Source organism: Meles meles, chromosome 1, assembly GCF_922984935.1.
Source record: "Meles meles chromosome 1, mMelMel3.1 paternal haplotype, whole genome shotgun sequence".
Lineage (NCBI taxonomy): Eukaryota > Metazoa > Chordata > Mammalia > Carnivora > Mustelidae > Meles > Meles meles.
The window spans coordinates 208,624,494-208,642,058 of NC_060066.1; the positions used below are offsets into that span (position 1 = coordinate 208,624,494).

General features: G+C 56.5%; 2 protein-coding genes across 10 annotated transcripts in view; one reads left to right on the forward strand and one right to left on the reverse strand.

Annotated features, from left to right (window-relative positions):
• Nucleotides 1–2,436, reverse strand: part of CLCN6 (chloride voltage-gated channel 6) — a 30,238-nt gene extending 27,802 nt beyond the window's left edge. For both annotated transcript variants that reach the window (XR_006817494.1, XM_045998528.1), the window contains exons 1-2: nt 2,319–2,436; nt 1,439–1,498 (exon numbers count right to left, since the gene is read on the reverse strand). Coding sequence is in view for 1 of the 2 variants with exons in the window: in XM_045998528.1 (XP_045854484.1) it covers nt 1,439–1,498; nt 2,319–2,405 (147 nt within the window). In the remaining variant the exon portion in view is untranslated. The remainder of the gene's footprint in view (nt 1–1,438; nt 1,499–2,318) is intronic.
• Nucleotides 2,437–2,471: 35 nt separating this feature from the next.
• MTHFR (methylenetetrahydrofolate reductase) lies at nt 2,472–17,561 on the forward strand. Of its 8 annotated transcripts, none has more exons than XM_045998537.1 (12): nt 2,472–2,794; nt 5,438–5,680; nt 7,461–7,840; nt 8,472–8,582; nt 11,021–11,214; nt 11,931–12,181; nt 12,471–12,605; nt 12,815–12,995; nt 13,235–13,417; nt 14,392–14,493; nt 15,478–15,597; nt 15,918–17,561. In XM_045998537.1, the coding sequence occupies exons 1-12, from the start codon at nt 2,472–2,474 to the stop codon at nt 16,131–16,133; spliced, it is 2,439 nt and encodes an 812-aa protein (XP_045854493.1). In that variant the 3' UTR covers nt 16,134–17,561. The 8 variants fall into 8 exon arrangements, with proteins under 8 accessions (XP_045854493.1, XP_045854499.1, XP_045854506.1 ...); XM_045998543.1 differs by having other exon boundaries at nt 2,599–2,794; nt 5,435–5,680; nt 7,461–7,699; XM_045998550.1 differs by lacking the exon at nt 2,472–2,794 and adding an exon at nt 5,008–5,159 and having other exon boundaries at nt 5,435–5,680.
• The last annotated feature ends 4 nt before the right edge of the window (nt 17,562–17,565 follow it).

Here is a 17,565-nt window from a genome sequence, read left to right on the forward strand (position 1 = left end):
CCTAAAATACTGAATTTTTAAAGTCTGTGTCATAGACTTTTTTTTAAGGTTTTATTTATTTATTTGAGAGAGACACAGCATGAGCATGAGCAGGGGAAAGGAGGCAGAGGGAGAGGCAGAAGCAGGCTTCCTGCTAAGCAAGGAGCCCCATACGGGACTCAATCCCAGCACGCTGGGATCATGACTTGAGCTTAACTGACTGAGCCACCCAGGCACCCCTCTACGTGATACTTTCAAGAAAGCACTAAACATAGAATATTAATCACATTTCTTGGAATTGGTCAAAGAAGCAATTAAGGATGAAGAAGAAAAGACTAGTCAAGACTAGTTCACCATATAGAAAAATCAGATTAAATAAATTTTGGCATAATAAAAGAGTATTCCTCAATTTAAAAAAATTGTAGTAATGTATTAGCAATAGAAAGATTGTTTTCAAGTTGAGGAGAAAACATGTTAATATATGTAGCAGAATCTTACTTCTGTTATTTAAAAAAAAAACAGGAATGTAAGCATGGAAAAGGGTATTCAGTAAAGTTCATAGTTATTTTTTAGTGGGTGGGGTAATAGGTTTTTCTCTAACTTCTTTTTGTAATGGCTTAACAATTCTCTTTCAGAACCATGGCCTGTTCTTGTTATTTCAAAAATCACAGAAACATTATCAGAAACTGATTAAACGATAAAAAAGCAAACTGGTTTGGTTTTACTCCAGCAGCACTGGCCTTTCTAAACACACACGCTCTTAGAATCCTATTCTTCAACTAGAACCACAATCCAGAGCACTTCAGAGACAGACACCGGGGTGGCTCAGCTGGTTAAGCGTCTGCCTTCAGCTCGGGTGATGATCCCGTGATCGAGTTTCACATCCCGCACCTTGCTCATCAGGGGAGCCTGCTTCTCCCTTTGCCTGTTCTGCCTGCAGTTCTTACGCTTCTGCTTTCTCTCTGTCTCTGACAAATAAAATAAAATCTTTTTTAAAAGAGAGCACTTCAGAGAGGAAAGCTCTAAACTCCTGGGCAGGAAAACAGTCATCTGGAAAGTTCTCTAAGAAGAGAAGGAAGATCTGTCCCACAGCTGTTATGATGAGCATGCACGGTCAGCTGCTTGTACTCTCAGTCTCTAGTTGTAAAAGTAAATAGTGTAAAGGCAAACATGCTCTATCAAGGTTAAGGTGCCACAGATCTATGAATGCACAGAGACACATCAGACCCTGTTTCGGGGTCACGGTGAGAAAGGGCTTGTCAAACAGTCCCTTTCAGAGAGGGAAATTACCTCTTACCCATTCACTCCCTGGGAGAGACCGTCAAAGAGCATCCCTCCTTCGAATCCTAATGCTTCCGGGCTCGCTTCGGCAGCACATATACGAATCCTAATGCTTCTGTCTGAAGTGGCCAGCTCCCTCACTGCTCTTGTTACCCCAGGCAGCAACTAAGAATCTCACCTCATAGTCTTTCCTTGGCAGGATCTCATCATCCTCCTCCTGTGTTTCTCCAAGGATGGTCTAGAAAATAGATCCACAGAATGGTTAAATGGTTAAATATCAAATGGTTAAAAGTAGAAACATACATAAGTATTTACTGAAATTTGATTGCTAATTTCCAAACCATCTTGAACTATGATCAAATGGGAACAAGATCTCAAAAAAAAAAAACAAAAAAAAAAACAAAAAAACAAAACCACTTTTGGGATGGGGGTGACGGCGGCGGCTATAGCCTTCCAGGTGAGCTCTTCGCTTCTACTGATACGTTCTCTAAATAACCACTCTTGCCTTTAGGACCCGTCAAAGATCTCCCATGCCAGATAAAGGAGAAAAAAATTCAGGATCCATCGGACCATGTACTGAATCTGAAAACAGAAGGGACCTGTCAACTCTGGGACACAGCAACTCAAGTTTTCCCAGGGTGCTTTGCAGAGGGAAGCTGGATTACCAATGACCCAGAAAAGGTGAGGGATACAGTCAGAAAGGGCTGGAGAAACTAAGCCAGCCGCTGGATAAGCACCGAGTCCAGTGAAGGGGCTCATTCTGACAACGCTCACTTCATTCAAAACTCCTTTCACATGGAAATAAAAGAAAACATGGACGGGATTAACCGGAGCCGGCCTGGATTCTCCCGCAGATTCCAGGGAGGGGTTATGAGGAAGACCCGAGACTTCGGCACGGGAAGCGAGGCAGATGCTTCGAGAGCCAAGGATGCGGTGCCCGGGCCCCGCCCGCTGCCACCTGAGGCCCCAGCTCGGCCCGGCCCCACCCCCGGCAACGCCTCTCGCCGTCGTCCCTTGGCAACCGCCCCCTCCCCAGCTGGGCTCCGCACGTTCCTTACCAGCTCCTCGGGGGTGCGGGTCTCACGCTCACCGCAGCAGCAGCACCACCTGCAGCAGCAGCACAGGGACCCCCTGCACCCCGCCATCTCCCTCCTTTACTGCCACTCTGGAACCCTCCGCCAACCCCCTCCCATCCAGAATCCGCGCCTCACATGACTGGCCCCCGACAGTGTCACGTGGTCCTCTCGAGCCTGGGACCGAGACAGGGAGTGGCTGCAGACGGGTGGGGCGAGGGCCCGCGTCACATGACGGTGGAAGACCCGCTTCCCTTGGGCGCGGCCATGTCGGGGACGGACTTCCGGTCGCTCTCAAGGATGGTTTCCGCCCTCTGGTCCCGCCTCCCTCGGCAACCTGACACCTGCGCCGCGCCCCGCCCCCGCGCGCCCCGCCCCCCCCTCCTCCAGCCGCAAGTTCCCACAGACTGGTCAAGCAGCTGCTTGGGGCGCGCGCGCTCTGAGTCACCCGCGACGGGAGGGTGAGTGGAGGCGAGGCGTGGAGTCGCTAGGGAGGGATATCCGGGAAGTGAGGCCCACCCCACCTGGGGGCGGGGAGCGAGAGGAGCGAGAGGGCCGGCCCGCCCCTCTAGGCGGTGGGCTTCTGCCGCTCTGCGCGACCCCTCAGTTGTGGGGCTGGTGTAACCGCCCATGGCTGAGACCCCCCAGGGACTTCCAGCTGTGAACGGAAAATTCACTTTCCGACCCGGCGGGGACGGAGAGGACCCCGGGGAGGAGGCGGCCCTGAGACGGGAGTGGTGACTCAGCCCCCGGGACCGGGTCTGGGCCCGCATCCCCGCCCCCACCTTGACCCAGTGACCGGGTGACTCGATTCGTGGTCTTCCAGCAGGGTGCCGGAGGCGTCTTTCCGGCTCCGGTCTTTTAAACTCGCCTCCCAGCTTGAGCACCTGTAGGCCGCTGGTACCGCAGTGTCCGGCCCCACTGTGTCGGGCTGACCCCAGGTGTCCACCCTGGCTCTTCGGGGCGGGGTGAGTTTCGTATTCGCTCACTGCACGGTGCTCGGCACAGATTAAGCAAGTGGCAAGTAAATGGCAGAGGGTTATTTTGAGAACAGAGGGACAGCGCTTGACCCATTGGCGCTCACTGAGTGCTGGCTGTGATGACTGTGCTGGGCATGGGGGGATGCCCCAGGCAGGATACTGCGCCCTGGTCTCGGGGGACTGGGGAGTTGGAGAGGAGTCAAAACTATGAATCCACAATTACAACCCTATGGCCCCGTGGGAGTCCAGCTGTAAGATGGGTAAGAAGTGATGTGAGGAAGGAGGCTGTAGAAGGCACGTGCCTGGCACTTACTAGGAATGCAATAAGTCTGTATTAAGTAAATGAAAGGGCAGGTAGTTCTGTTTCCTCCCCCTCTCTTGGTTTTGTTCCAGCAGACGATTAATGAGCCACTGTCTTGAATTGAGGAGAAGGGCCAGCTAGGCTGATCTTGATTTTCTCCGTTTCCTTACTCCCCTTGGCCGTCCCTGCTGAGAAGCTGGAGTTTTAGATCAGGATAAAAAATGGGCATCCCTAGGAAGAAAAATCATTGGTACAAGTGTTTTTACTCTGGTCTTGACTTTGGGTGTACAAACTGGTGTTATGTGCCCCTGTGTGTGTTTCAGGGGAAAGGAACAGTAGAGTTCATCCATTTCTCAGACGTGTAGGACCCCCAAGTAGTTAAAAAACCCCGGCTGAAGAGTGCCTGGGTGGCTCAGTGGGTTAAGCCACTGCCTTCAGCTCAGGTCATGATCTCAGGGTCCTGGGATCGAGCCCCGCATCGGGCTCTCTGCTTGGCAGGAAGCCTGCTTCCCCCCCGCCCCCGTCCCCCGTCCCCCACCCCCCACCCGCCTGCCTCTCTGCCTACTTGTGATCTCTGTCAAATAAATAAAGTCTTAAACAAACAAACCAACCAACCCTGGCTGAGCAGTGACTATCCCCTGAAAGGAATGAACTTGGCCTGGTTGTTCCTCTGATGTCCCGTGTCACCACACATGGGATTTTCACTACTAAAAGGGTGTGTCTGCACACTCCTCTTCAAGAATTGTGTTCTGTCTTGTTTTTAAGTATTTGTTTCATTTTCCCCCACTAAACTGGCCAGTGACGCCATGCCCTCTGCTGGCCTGCCTGTGGTTGCCAAGGCTTAGGGCTTCGTATGTGGTGATTGTGCAGTCCTAAAATTAACTAGCTTGCGTGGTGTGTGTTAGGAGAACAGCCGGGATGGCAGGCATGGATGTAACAGCTTTTGTTCTGAGTAGGACACAAATTCACGCCCTTAATTGAATTTGGGTCCGGTTACTTGTGAAACCCAGCCGGTGACAGTTCGTGCCACTTTTTGGAGTAGCACGAACTCAGGACAAATCTGGCTGCTTTGTCACGCCCACACTCCTTCCATCCTGTGTGCAAACTGTTCCCAGTAACAGGAGATGTTCCCGGCAGGGCCAGACTGAGCTCTGCCTTCTTTGGAGAGTAATCTGGTGACCCTGAACGTCTGTTGGCCTCCTGTCTACCAAGCCCTGCAGTCTCCGTCCCCCTCCTTCCATCTGGCTTCTGCAACTAGAGCCTTAGCCCTCCCTCCCGCCTGAAAGCCTTGCCCCCGCCCCCTTGCGCAGGGCCCCAGCTAGTCTGGCTCTGGGCTCTGCCCCTGTCATTGCTCCCTCCCACCCAGAGGAACACACTTGCTGGGGAAGTTTCCTTTTGTTTCTTCCCCACCCACTCTGTTTCCCAGCTGGCGGAGATGGACCATCCAACACCCAAGGTTCTCCCTTCCAGATCCCGCGGCCCCTCCCTAGGACTGTGGGCTTTGGAGGCTGGCAGGGTGAGGTTCTCAGTGCCACCCTCCATCAGGTAGCTGTCACTGAAGATCCCTGGGCGGAAGGAGCATGTTTCTGTGCCGGGTGGGGGCTGGTTTATGTGGAGCCAGGCGGCTGTGGAGAGCAAAGCTTGAGTGAGGTCGCATAGACAGTCACAGCTCTAGAATGTGGAGCCACTGGGGTGGGGGGGCATTGTCACCCTTACCCTCCTTGGCCTTCTTCCTGCTGGAAACGCCACATCTCACTTGACCCTGCCGCTCCGGGACTTGGCTGCCTGCCCTCTGACGCTCCTGCCCCCACTCCGTGCAGCAGGAACCTGGCCATGGTGAACGAACCCAGAGGGGATGGCGGCCCCCCTCCCCGCTCGGAGGGCAGCAGCAGCGGCAGCGAGAGCTCTAAGGAGAGTTCGAGATGTTCCACACCTGGGCTGGACCCCGAGCGCCACGACAGACTCAGGGAGAAGATGAGGCGGAGGATGGAATCTGGGGACAAGTGGTTCTCCCTAGAATTCTTCCCTCCTCGGACGGCTGAGGGGGCTGTCAATCTCATCTCAAGGTGAGCTGATGTAGTTGTGGGGGGTGGGGTCCGAATGAGGGGCGCCCTGGGGGAGGCAAAGCCACAGCCCTGCTGCAGGGAGGGTCACACTCTGACCCGGCAGGGAAAGCAGCCAGCGGGGGTGGAAAAAAGCAGGGTAGACCCAGGAGCTGCAGCTTCTCAGCTGTCCGCAGAAGTCCCTTGGATTTTTTTTTTAAAGATTTCATTTGGGAGAGAGAGCGCGCATGTGAGCAGGAGGCAGGAAGAGGGATATGGAGGCAGGGAGCAGGAGGCAGGAAGTGGGAGGGAGGAAGTGGGAGGCAGGGAGAGGGACAGGGAGGCAGGGAGAGGGAGAAGCAGACTTTATGCGGGGTTCCATCCCAGAACCCCAGGATCATGACCTGAGCCGGAGGCAGACGCTTCACCGTCTGAATCACCCAGGCGCCCTGCAGCGGAATTTTTAGATGCGTTCTTCAATGGGTTAAAAATGTTGATTTTCTCAGACTGCGTTCTTTGGCAGAACTTGGGACTGACGCAGGAATACAGTTTAGGAAGTCATAAAGCAGTGGCTTAGAGAACATTTTCAGTAAGTTAGGAATTCGACTTAAATACCTTTCGTAATCTAGAAATGCCAAATGAATTACATTAGCGCCTTATGATTTGTGGTTCCTTTTTTTTAAGTTTATGCATTGTACCACTCGCATTTTTCACGTGTCGCTCTGAAAGTTTTGAAATTCAAAGGCACGAGAGTTTTGTTTTTTTTTTTAAATAAGATTTTATTTATTTGATGGGGGAAGCACAAGCAAGGGAAGCAGCAGAGGGAGAGGGAGAAGAGAGGGAGAAGCTGCCAATTGAGCAAGGAGCCTGACATGGGGCTTTAATCTCGGGACCCTGGGGTCAGTGACCTGACCCGAAGGCAGACACCCAGCCCACTGAGCAGCCCAGGGGCCCCAGCAGCAGGGTGTTTAAATACCATGTTACAGCTGGTCAGACAGGCGTGTGTCCACATCTGTGGCTCTTGAGTCTCATTCAGGAACTGTGGCCGTGTTCTAGAAGCCTGCTGGCTGCTGCACCACAGGGGTGGTGGGGGGAGGGAGGTGTAGCATGAAAGAAACTTGTGTCTGCTCACCCTCTTTTTTTCCTTTTCCTAGAGTGAGCCTCTGCTTGCCACTCGAGAGTTCCCCATACCTTTGACCAACAAAATGTCTGACTCCCCCCGAGATAATACGAGTGCAAGCACTTTGAAAAGGCTGCAGGGCTGCCCTCTCACAAAAGGGTTGCATTGTTGATACCAGATATCTCTGTAATCATCACCACCTGGGGTGCCTGGGGGGGCTCAGTCCGTTAAGCATCTGACAGCCCAGGCCCTGATCTCAGGTCGCACTCAGTGGGGAGTCTGCTTCTCCCTCTCCCTCTGCCCCTCTACCCCCCTTCATTTTCTTTCTCTTTCTCAAATAAAATCCTTAAGAAAAAATCGTCGTAACAGAGTTCCCATTGACTGAGTGTTCAGTGTGTACCAAGCACTGTTTGAGGGCTGTGGAGCCATCTACGTTAATATTGTCACGGTGTTATTATCATGAAGTACTGTTCTCTGGCACGTTTTTGAAATGAGGAAACGGAGGCCCAATCAGATTAATTTCCCCAAGGTCACACAGCTACTAAGTAGCAGCGCCCAGATATGAATGTGGGTCATCTGGTTATGACTGGCCTGTGATGTCTCCCTCCCTCCCAGAGCCCATGGGAAGGTGGTGAAGGGCCGTGTGCTCTCAGGAGCCCCTCTTCAGAAAGAAATTACCTACAGGTTTGATCGGATGGGGGCAGGTGGTCCCCTCTTCATAGATGTGACCTGGCATCCAGCAGGGGACCCCGGCTCAGACAAGGAGACCTCCTCCATGATGATCGCCAGCACCGCCGTGAACTACTGTGGCCTGGAGACCATCCTGCACATGACCTGTTGCTGTCAGAGCCAGGGGCAGATCACTGGCTACCTGCACAAGGCCAAGCGGCTGGGCCTGAAGAACATCTTGGCGTTGCGGGGAGGTGTGGAGCCAGCCCTCTGCTCACTGGGATCTTGCTTCCTGGAAGGCCTCTTCTGTCCCTGGAACGGCCCTTTACTTTTCTCTGGGTCCCCCACTGAGCACACTCAGCGTCCTCCCCCAGCCCGTGGTGTCAGCCGGCCTTGTGAGTAGTGAGCACAGTCGGGCCGCGCAGACGGACCCACTTCTGGACTCTTGGCCTTGGCATCGGAGCTCAGTCAGGAGTGCAGCCTTGCCTGATAGCCCACTGTCCTTGCCACACACAGCTCCAGCGATCAGAGAGCCCAGTTCTGGCACTGATCCCCGGAGGGGGATGGCTCCTCGAACCTCTGGCACCTGTTGTCATCATGCACCCGAGTGTGGGAAGAGGGACCTGGGCGGGGTGGTGCTCCCCACTAGGACTCACCTGGGAGCAGGAACTCCTCTGGGAGGCAAGAGCTCCAAGAGGGTGGGAGGGGGAGCAGTAGGGTTGGGGGAGGTGCCTGAGCACACCCAGATCTGGGGAGGGAGGAGGTCCCACATGCTCCAGGCTGACTGCAGAGCCGCAGCTGTCCCCTGCTTGGCTGTCCCCTCCCCTCCGTTGCCCGCGGAGTCGGTGCTCGACGAGTGCTTGCTGCATCTTCCCGGCCGCCACTTGCCAGGTGCCCTGCTGGGAAAATCAAGGCTCGGTCTCAGAGAAGCCGGCGGCCCTGGGGGTGCGGTAGGGAGAAGGATCATAAAGGCCCTCTGGAGCGTGGGTGAGACCCACTGACTGCGGCCTCTGCCCCCCCTTGCAGACCCCGTGGGTGACCAGTGGGAAGAGGAGGAGGGAGGCTTCAGTTATGCCGCGGACCTGGTGAGGCACATCCGGAGCGAGTTCGGGGACTACTTTGACATCTGTGTGGCAGGTGAGTGGCTGGGCCTTCCCAGCATGGGGGGACAGGGAAGGGAAGCGTGACGTAACCAGAGAGACACAGAAGGCCCGCCGGCATTCAGTTCGGGACCCAGTGACCCAGGGCGCCGTGGGCCTGCACCTGTGCCGGGGGAGGGAGGCTCAGAGTCGCGTCACACACTGTCCTCGCTCTCATTCTGTCATCCACCACCTGCCAGGCTGCCACCGGCCCTTAAGCCTTTTTATCCCTTTGCCTTTTTATGCTCTTAGCTTGCTTCCCAGCCCTATTCTTTTTCTTTAAACAAAAAAAGGATGTTAAGATTGGGGGGGGGGGGGATTTCGGAACCCTTGTCAGGAAACACTACGTGACCTCACGAGGCTCTGGACCAGGAAGCAGTGAGAAACAAGGCTTCCCTCGTTCTGCCTGGAGCCACAGAGCCCCCCAATCTCTGCCTGCCACTGCGCACGTGCTCCACGCTTTCAGGAGCTCTGAGTGTATGCTCGTGCACACACATGACCCGCCGCCAGCTCCCGAGTGCACACAGTGGCTTCCAGCCAATAGTCCCGACAGACTGACGGGTCTCAGAGTCAGCTCCAGACCGGCGCAGTTCCGGTTCCAGGGGCTACAGCCAAGAGGCAGGGCTCACCTGCTCGAGATGGATGGGGCGGCCTTCCCTCTTAGCCCCACTTGCTGGCATCGGGACTCAGCTCCTCGAGCCAGGGCTTGGGTACGGTGAGGCAGCGTGTGCCGGGGACTCAAGAAGTCCAGGGATTAACCTGAATGTCATCCTGACATGACCGTTTTTTTTTCTAAACTTTCTTGGGGAAAATCATACCATTTTTACATGAAAACCAACATGGCTACGTTCTGGAGTAGCACAGAAAAGGGATGTGCATTTAAGAAACTAATCCACGTGGCCTCAAAGAAGTTGTCACCGGTGGCTTTGAACTTAGTCCCAGACCCCCGTGTGCACATCCGCTCTTCACAGTCAAAGGGGCGTTTAGGTGAGCTTGGGAGGCCCCGATGAGGAGTTAGGAGCGCCGTGAGCATTCCCACCTGCTCAAGCATTCCCGGCTCACATGGGCCGCCGTTTGGCCAGTAAATTGGGGAGCGCACACGTGTGCAGTTGGCGCTGGGTGGTCGTGCGCGGAGATGGGCCGAGCTGTGAGCTTGCAGGTGTGGGCCTGGGGCTCTGCCTGTGGTAAAGCAGACGAGCGGGATGATCCGGGTCAAGACACCACGCTGGCTATGACCGGAAATACAGTAAACGGGCAAAATCTAAATGTAAGCAAATGCTACGTGTGTTTGGTGGTAATGGAGTATTTAGAGCTATAGCTTGAGCTTTTAAAACCTTGTTTTTTGAAATTGCTGCTGGAAAAATAGCCTTATTGAAAGTGAAAAATGGTGGTGCTCAGTCCTCCCACCCCTTCGCCTCCTGAGACAAATTTTTATATCCATTTTTTGATGACTTGGGGTTTCTGCAGAACAGAAGGGCCTTATCACAGCAAAGCAGCTTGGCTCCCCAGCCAAGGCTCGGGGTCCTGCCCAGGGCTTAGGCTCAGGAAGCCAGCGCTCCCCCGTAGCTTCCTGCAGGCCTACGGTCGTCCTTTGCAGATAGTGAACACGGCTGCTTGTGAGTTCAGTTGCTCAGGAAAGGAAGCAGACATAGGGTTCACAGAGCTAGTAAGGAGCCCAGGTGACACGGGGTCCTGCCTCCCAGGCAGTTCTGGAATCTGGCCCTTGGCATCCTTGGCACGTGGTCTCCAGAAGCTTGTTACTTGTTGGTGGGGCTGCTCCTTCCAGGGTGAGGCAGCTCTCTGGGACCAATTCTGGCTCTGTCGTCAGAAGCAACACAGACTAGGACTAATAAGGAACTTGAAGGTGAATCCCTGTTCCCCTGCGACAGACCTTTGGGCTTTTGGAAGTAGTTCTGGGGTTCTCTCCATTCTCCCCTTCAGATGGAACATGCCTACCTTCTTCACTTCTTCCCTGGGCAATGTGGTTTCTCATGTCCACTCTCTCGGACCCCTGAGTAATCTTCGTGTTAAATTAAAAGCACGGTTTTGAATCCAGTGCCCAGACTCCAGCCTAGGACCCCAGATGCTGCCAGATCCGTGCTAAAAGTGACATTTTCTCTTTTCTGTGGCCCCAGCATGCCGGCCGATTTGCTTGGCCGCTTGCCACGGACCTGAAGCAGGACAGCACAGGGAGTTGGGTGCCATCCCTCCCCCCACCTCTTGGGCAGGTCGCCCTAGGCCACGTCTCACCAAGGGTCACGGCTAGAGTAAGAAGCGCAGCTGCTCACCATCTTGGCCTGTCTGCTGCGGTATTGCTGGGGTCAAGCCCAGAACCTCTGAGGCAGAGGGCTCTCTGCTCCCAGCTTTCTGGTCTCTTCCTCACTCACCTTGAGCATGTGGGAGCCAGCCTCTCCCTACTGTCATCCCTGTCGGCAGGTTACCCCAAAGGCCACCCCGACGCAGGGAGCTTTGAGGCCGACCTGAAGTACTTGAAGGAGAAGGTGTCCGCAGGAGCCGACTTCATCATCACCCAGCTTTTCTTTGAGGCTGACACATTCTTCCAATTTGTTAAGGCTTGCAGCGAGATAGGCATTACCTGCCCCATCCTCCCTGGCATCTTTCCTATTCAGGTGAGGGTCCCTGGAGGTTCCATGGCCTCCCTCCACCCGCCTCCCAGCACAAGCCAGGGCCCTGGTGTGAAATCCAGTGCCTGATGCTCAGGAGCTCTCCCTTCAGATGGGTGCAACATGCCTCCCCACGTTGGTTCCCCCTGAGCCACCCCCTGCCCCCAAAACAGCACCAGTGTCTGTTGGAGGGACCTGCTGACCAGTGTCCCTAAAAGGGATTATATCTTTCATTATAAATCTTGGTTAAAAAAAAAAAAAAAAATCAGTGTTTCCCTAACTTGACTGTCATCAAAATCATTTGAAAAACTTTTTTTGAGAGGTAGATTTCCAGATCTCCTGTCTGGAGGTTCTGATTTCACAGGTCTGAGGTGGGGCCTGAGAACTTGCATGTTACTTGTTAAATTTTACAGGTGGTGCTGATGATCAGTGCAGCTTGGGAGCCACTGGCCTTGATGCCCACCAAGTTATCAATAAACACACCTAGGGGCGGAAGGGCTAGCTCAGCCCCAGGGCGGGAATGCTGTAGGCAGCTGCTACACTGAGTGGAAGAAGCCGGACAAGGCAGGGGTGCTCCTACAACCTGGACTGGCTTTCCTGAGTCACTCTGTGTGACGCTGCCGTTGGCCGGGAGGCCTGGTGGGATGGAAAGGGCGGTAAGTATTTTGGGGGGAGAGATGGGCTGGGAGACAGCACCCCACAGCCCTTTGTGTCTCGTACAGGGCTACCATTCCCTTCGGCAGCTCGTGAAACTGTCCAAGCTGGAGGTACCGCAGCAGATCAAGGATGTGATCGAGCCGATCAAAGACAATGATGATGCCATCCGAAATTATGGCATTGAGCAGGCCGTGAGCCTGTGCCAGGAGCTTCTGGCCAGTGGCTTGGTGCCAGGCCTCCATTTCTATACCCTCAACCGCGAGATGGCCACCACAGAGGTGCTGAAGCGTCTGGGCATGTGGATTGAGGATCCCAGGTGACGCCACTGGCCCCGAATTTGGGCCTGGGAGGCACAGAGGAATGTCAGATGGGCAGACAAGGCAGAGAGAGGTCACAGAACGAGCATGCCTTAGCAGTGCTGGCTATCACGGTGATACAGAGGGGTGTCTGCCGTGGCTAGCCGGACACTTAGGCTTCTGTCTCAGTGGGAACTCCATGCATAGATCAGAGAACTCAGGCTGATTGCTGTCCCCACCCTCCCCACCCCTGCCTTTCCTGCTTCCTCTAGCCTGTCCCTTATTCATCCTGTCTCCATTCTCACCCAGGCGTCCCCTGCCCTGGGCCATCAGTGCCCACCCGAAGCGCCGGGAGGAAGATGTACGTCCCATCTTCTGGGCCTCCAGACCAAAGAGTTACATCTACCGCACGCAAGAGTGGGATGAGTTCCCCAACGGCCGCTGGTGAGCACCCGCAGGCAACCCATTGCAAGGGCATCCTGTTTCTTGGGAGGGAGGCAGAGGGAGTTTGCCTGCTTATTGGCATGCTTTTTGGGGAGCGGTATGGGACAGGGTTCACAGGAATGCCCCTTGGGCAGGTGGGCACAACTGTCCCTCTGTCAGGAGCCCCAGGTCAGGAGTATGCCTTGCCCTCTGGGCACCTTCTCTGCCAGGGGCAATTCCTCTTCACCAGCTTTCGGGGAGCTGAAGGACTACTACCTCTTCTACCTAAAGAGTAAGTCCCCAAGGGAAGAGCTACTGAAGATGTGGGGGGAGGAGCTGACCAGCGAAGAAAGCGTCTTTGAGGTCTTTGCACACTACCTCTCTGGAGAGCCCAACCAACATGGCTATAAGGTGAGTGATGCTGGGGTTCCTGGTTAAACCCCCTGCCCTGTCTCCCCCTGCCCATCCCCACCCAAGCCTCCCATCTCTGTCTGAGTGGGGCACCTCCGCAAAGGGGAGGGTGAGCTGGGAAGTCCCCACCTGGGACACCTAGATGGGCTGATGGACGCACAGGTGGAGCCCGCGAGAGGGAGGGTGCCCAGGGTGCCCGGGGTGATCGCTAGCCCAGCCCGGCTCACCCTCTGCCCCAGGTGACTTGCCTCCCGTGGAATGATGAGCCCTTGGCGGCCGAGACCAGCCTGATGAAGGAGGAGCTGCTGCGCGTGAACCGGCAGGGGATCCTCACCATCAACTCGCAGCCCAACATCAATGGGAAGCCGTCCTCCGACCCCATCGTGGGCTGGGGCCCCAGTGGGGGCTATGTCTTCCAGAAGGTGCGGCAGGGACACACAGGGCTGGCCCATGTTGGCCAGCCCCCAGGGGTTCCCTGGAGATGGGGACAGAGAAGCTCCCCTCCCTCTCTGGGGTCTCCTTATTCTGGGGGGCAGAGGACGGTGCGGACAGGAGCTCACGTGTTTAGTCAGACCTGGGGATGCAGGTCGCTTGGCTGCCATGCGCTTGAGCTGTCTCTTCTGTGAAAGGCAGAGAGAGCCCATCATGCTCTGGGGCCGAAATGAACAAAGCACATGAAATGCTGGGCACGTGGGAAGAACGGAGGAAGCGTTCCTAAGTGGAACGGCTACTGGTGTCCCGAGTTGACACCTTTCTCCTAGGGCTGCTGGAGTTAAAACGCCGTTCTAGAACTGTAGCCTGGGGGCTCTGGAGTTTGAAAGAGCTGGGTTTTCAGTCCCTGCCCCGCTGTCTCCCTTCAGCACGACCCCATGGCTCAGCCTCTCCAGACTAAGTTTCCTCAACTGTGGGATGGGGGTACCGTGCCCCCCCTGCAGGCCATGAACCCGGCCACATCCCCGCAGGCCCTCGGTGCTGCGGAAGCCCTGGGGGCACTGTTAGCCTCCAGTGAGTGGGGCGGCCAGGATGTGTCGGGGCCCCTCCTGCGTCTCAGCTTACCAAACGGGCATTCCGTCCGGCTTCTGAAGCGGCTTCTCCATGGGGCCTTCCCTGGCCGGGAGAAGGGAGGCAGCTGCCCCTCAGACCTGTCTAGACGGACAAAGCCCACACGCCTGCTCCCCTCCCCCCTGCTTGCATTCACCCGTTCTCAGTTGTGATTCGGTCCACGTGGCCACGCTAGCCCCAGGGCCTCAAGTCCTGCCACAGGTGTCTGCGAGGGCGCCTCTGGGATGTCAGGAGGGCCAGCGTCCAGTCGCGGTGCACACAGGGCAGGGGTGTGCAAGGACTGGGTTTGATGTGCTGGTCCACCCCCCCACCCCCACCTTCCCCCCGCCCATAGGCCTACTTGGAGTTCTTCACCTCCCGGGAGACAGTGGGGGCGCTTCTGCAGGTGCTGAAGAAGTACGAGCTCCGGGTTAATTACCACATCGTGGACGTCAAGGTAGGCTGGCCCCTGGGCTTTAGCCAGTGCTTAGCAGGCCCCGTGTCCAGGGGCTGAGGGCACCGTGTTTACTCCATCTGTCTGCGAGCACTGAGCACCTAGCGCTGGCCAGGCATGGTGGAAACGTACACCCAGAGCCAGACCCCTGCCCTCAGCCCAGAGGACCCCCAGTGTAGGGAGGGGGACCAGTCTGTGGGCAATTACAAATCGGGTTGCGCTTTTAAACAGTAAGGTTCAGTATGGGATGCTGGGGACCCAGGGAAGGGATGTCTAATCTGGGAGCTCAGGGAAAGCTTGGAGGGGTCCCCTGTGGTTGGAATCTTTGAGGACAAGGAGCAGGCATCATGGGGAATGGGCTGAGGGTTGCGAAGGCGTTGTCTGCCGACGTATGGGGCCACTGCTGGGTGGGTTCAGAGTAAGGTTAAGACTACTGACCATGCTGCTGGGAATTGGGTTTCCCCTGAAGGCCAGAGGGAGCCTTTCCCTGCAGCAATGGCCTGGCTCGCATTTTGTCATAGACAGGTCACGGCGGACGGGGTGTGGATAATAGGACCAGGGAAGACTAGAATCCCAGAGGCCCTTGTGTCAAGTCAAGTAGCAAGGGGCAGCCTGCCCGGGTAGACACACAGCAACAGATCCACAGACCCATAAAGGGAACCAGCAGGAGCCAGCAGGACCTCCGGATGAGGGGGATGCGGGAGATGCGGATGTGGGGGATGTGGATGTGGGGAATGCAGATGGGGGATGGGACCTGGGGGGTGTGGAGCTAGGAGCACAGGGAGGAGGAAGGAAGTGCCCCACCCCCCCTTTCCCGGAGCTGCAGGGCTGGGAGGGGCAGGTGGAGGGGATGGAGCAAAGCCTCCTCCTCCACCAGAACCACGGCCCACCCCTGCCCCACCCCTGCGAGTTCCCAGGCAAGCAGATGACTGCAGTGTCTCCGTGCACGTCTGCTCTGACCACCCTCCCACCCCCGTCTGCCCGCAGGGTGAAAACATCACCAACGCCCCTGAGCTGCAGCCCAACGCGGTCACTTGGGGCATCTTCCCGGGGCGGGAGATCATCCAGCCTACGGTGGTCGATCCTGTCAGCTTCATGTTCTGGAAGGTAAGGGGCCGGGAGTGGGCGTGCCCCGCACACCCAGCAAATCTTAAGCGGGAGGTGTCATGGGACCCCATCGCCGGGGCACGTGGGCTCCGCCCTTCTGGCTGGGTCCTGACCCGGACTCGGTGTTGGTTTCTGGGCTGGAGGCGACTTTGGCTGGGAGCCTGTGTTCCATTCCTGGAAGTGTCCTGTGGGGCCACTTAGAGGCCTTTGGGGCGAGGAGCGAGGAATGTGGAGCCCTGACCCAAGGGCAGCTCTGTTCACCTTGCCTGCCTGTGCGTGCACGTCTGTGCGTCTGTGTGTGCGCATGCGTGTGGCTGCAGGACGAAGCCTTCGCGCTGTGGATCGAGCAGTGGGGCAAGCTGTACGAGGAGGAGTCGCCGTCCCGCATGATCATCCAGTACATCCACGACAACTACTTCCTGGTCAACCTGGTGGACAACGAGTTTCCGCTGGACAACTGCCTGTGGCAGGTGGTGGAAGACACATTCGAACTTCTCAACGGGCCCGCGCCAGAGCAAGACACAGAGGCTCTGTGATCCCGTACCCTCGTGGCCTGAGCCCAAGGCCCCTGCTGTCCTGCCTTCCTCCTTCCCAGGCCTGGTTCTCCCGGGGACCCCTCTTTGGCATTTCTCGCCCAGTTCCAGCCTCCACTCCTCACGTGATGACGGCAGCTAGACTGGCGTGAGGCTTCCAGGCTCTGGCCGGACCCGAGTCAGCCCCATGGGGGAGCTTGGCATTCCTCGATCGGCTTAGAGTCTGTGCACCCTGAGGAGTGCACCCTGTCCTGCTGAGGACCGTGGTGGGCGGAACAACGTCCTGCCTGAGAAGAGAGGGCCGTTGTTGCTGACTGAGCCCTTGGACCAGGGCAGCCGCTGGGAGCAGGCCTGGGGCTGCCAGTGACCTTGCACTTGGGAACTGAAGGGCAGTAAAGTGAACCCCGGGTGGCAGGCATTTGTGGCGCTGCGGAAGACACTGGCCCAGCGGAGGTGGTGGCTGCTGGCTTGTCCACTTGTGGCTGGAGGGGCAGACCCTGCCCTGCCCACCTGCTTGGCGGGCCGCCTGCCAGGCTTCTAGACAGGCCTTGGCCTGAAGCCTGATAAGGCCAGCATTTCTGATAGCCTGATAAGGCCCGCCCCGCCCGTCTGCCCGCGAGCCAGCTAGGACTTTCACTTTTCTCCTGTGCTGCTTTTCAGAAGAACTGTTTCTGTACTCTGGTGGTTCAAGAGGGAAGGTGCCTCGTAGAGGTTAAAGGCATCTGAACCCTTATACTTGGTGGAGCCCTTGACCTGCCCTTTATCCCCTCTGGCAGTGGAGGGGATACCCTGCCTGTTACTATCAAGGGCAAAGATAAGGCTCAACAGAGCAGGACTGACTGCTTCCTGGCTTATTTTTTTTAAATGGGACTTCTTACTGCCAGCTGCTTCTGACCCTCTGCTCAGCCTGCTCCCGAAGCTGCCTGGCGCTGCTCCCCAGGAGTCAGCCCCCGAGCCCCACTGCCCAGGGACAGTGACTGCTAGATGCGTAGAAGCTGTCCCAGTCCTGGTTCCCAGTCCCTGCCTGCTGGTCTTCGCTGGCTCAGCAGGGGGAGGGTGGGGGTAGGTGTCCACAGAGCAGCCTGATGGCAGAAGAGGCAGCCAGGGTCACGGGTGTACCCCCTTCACTTCCTTCCCAGGGTGGCTGGCTGAGGCAGAGGGGCAGCTCTTAGGGGACGCTGAGCAAGAGAAGCAGCTGGGACTAAGGACGGTGTTTTATTGTTTTTCGGAGCTCAGAGAGCCGGCTCCTGGGTCACCAGGCAGTGGGATGTCTGGTGGCTTGAGCCTGCACTGCCCTGATGGGTGGGGCATTGTTCCTTCCTTAGGGAGGCTGGGCTCAGTGTTGTTTTTCTTTCCAAGGGAACAAGTCACAGCCGCAGCTAGGTCCCCTGCTCCGCCTCCAGCCCACCACGCACACGGGCTTGAGCAGCTTCCG

Excerpts from the sequence above, each read along its gene's own strand:
- MTHFR (XM_045998537.1), top strand. The coding sequence starts at position 2,472 with ATGACTGGCCCCCGACAGTGTCACGTGGTCCTCTCGAGCCTGGGACCG. Across the intron at positions 2,795-5,437 it reads GAGTCACCCGCGACGGGAGG|GAACCTGGCCATGGTGAACG; the intron begins GTGAGTGGAGGC and ends TCCGTGCAGCAG. Across the intron at positions 12,182-12,470 it reads ATGTGGATTGAGGATCCCAG|GCGTCCCCTGCCCTGGGCCA; the intron begins GTGACGCCACTG and ends ATTCTCACCCAG.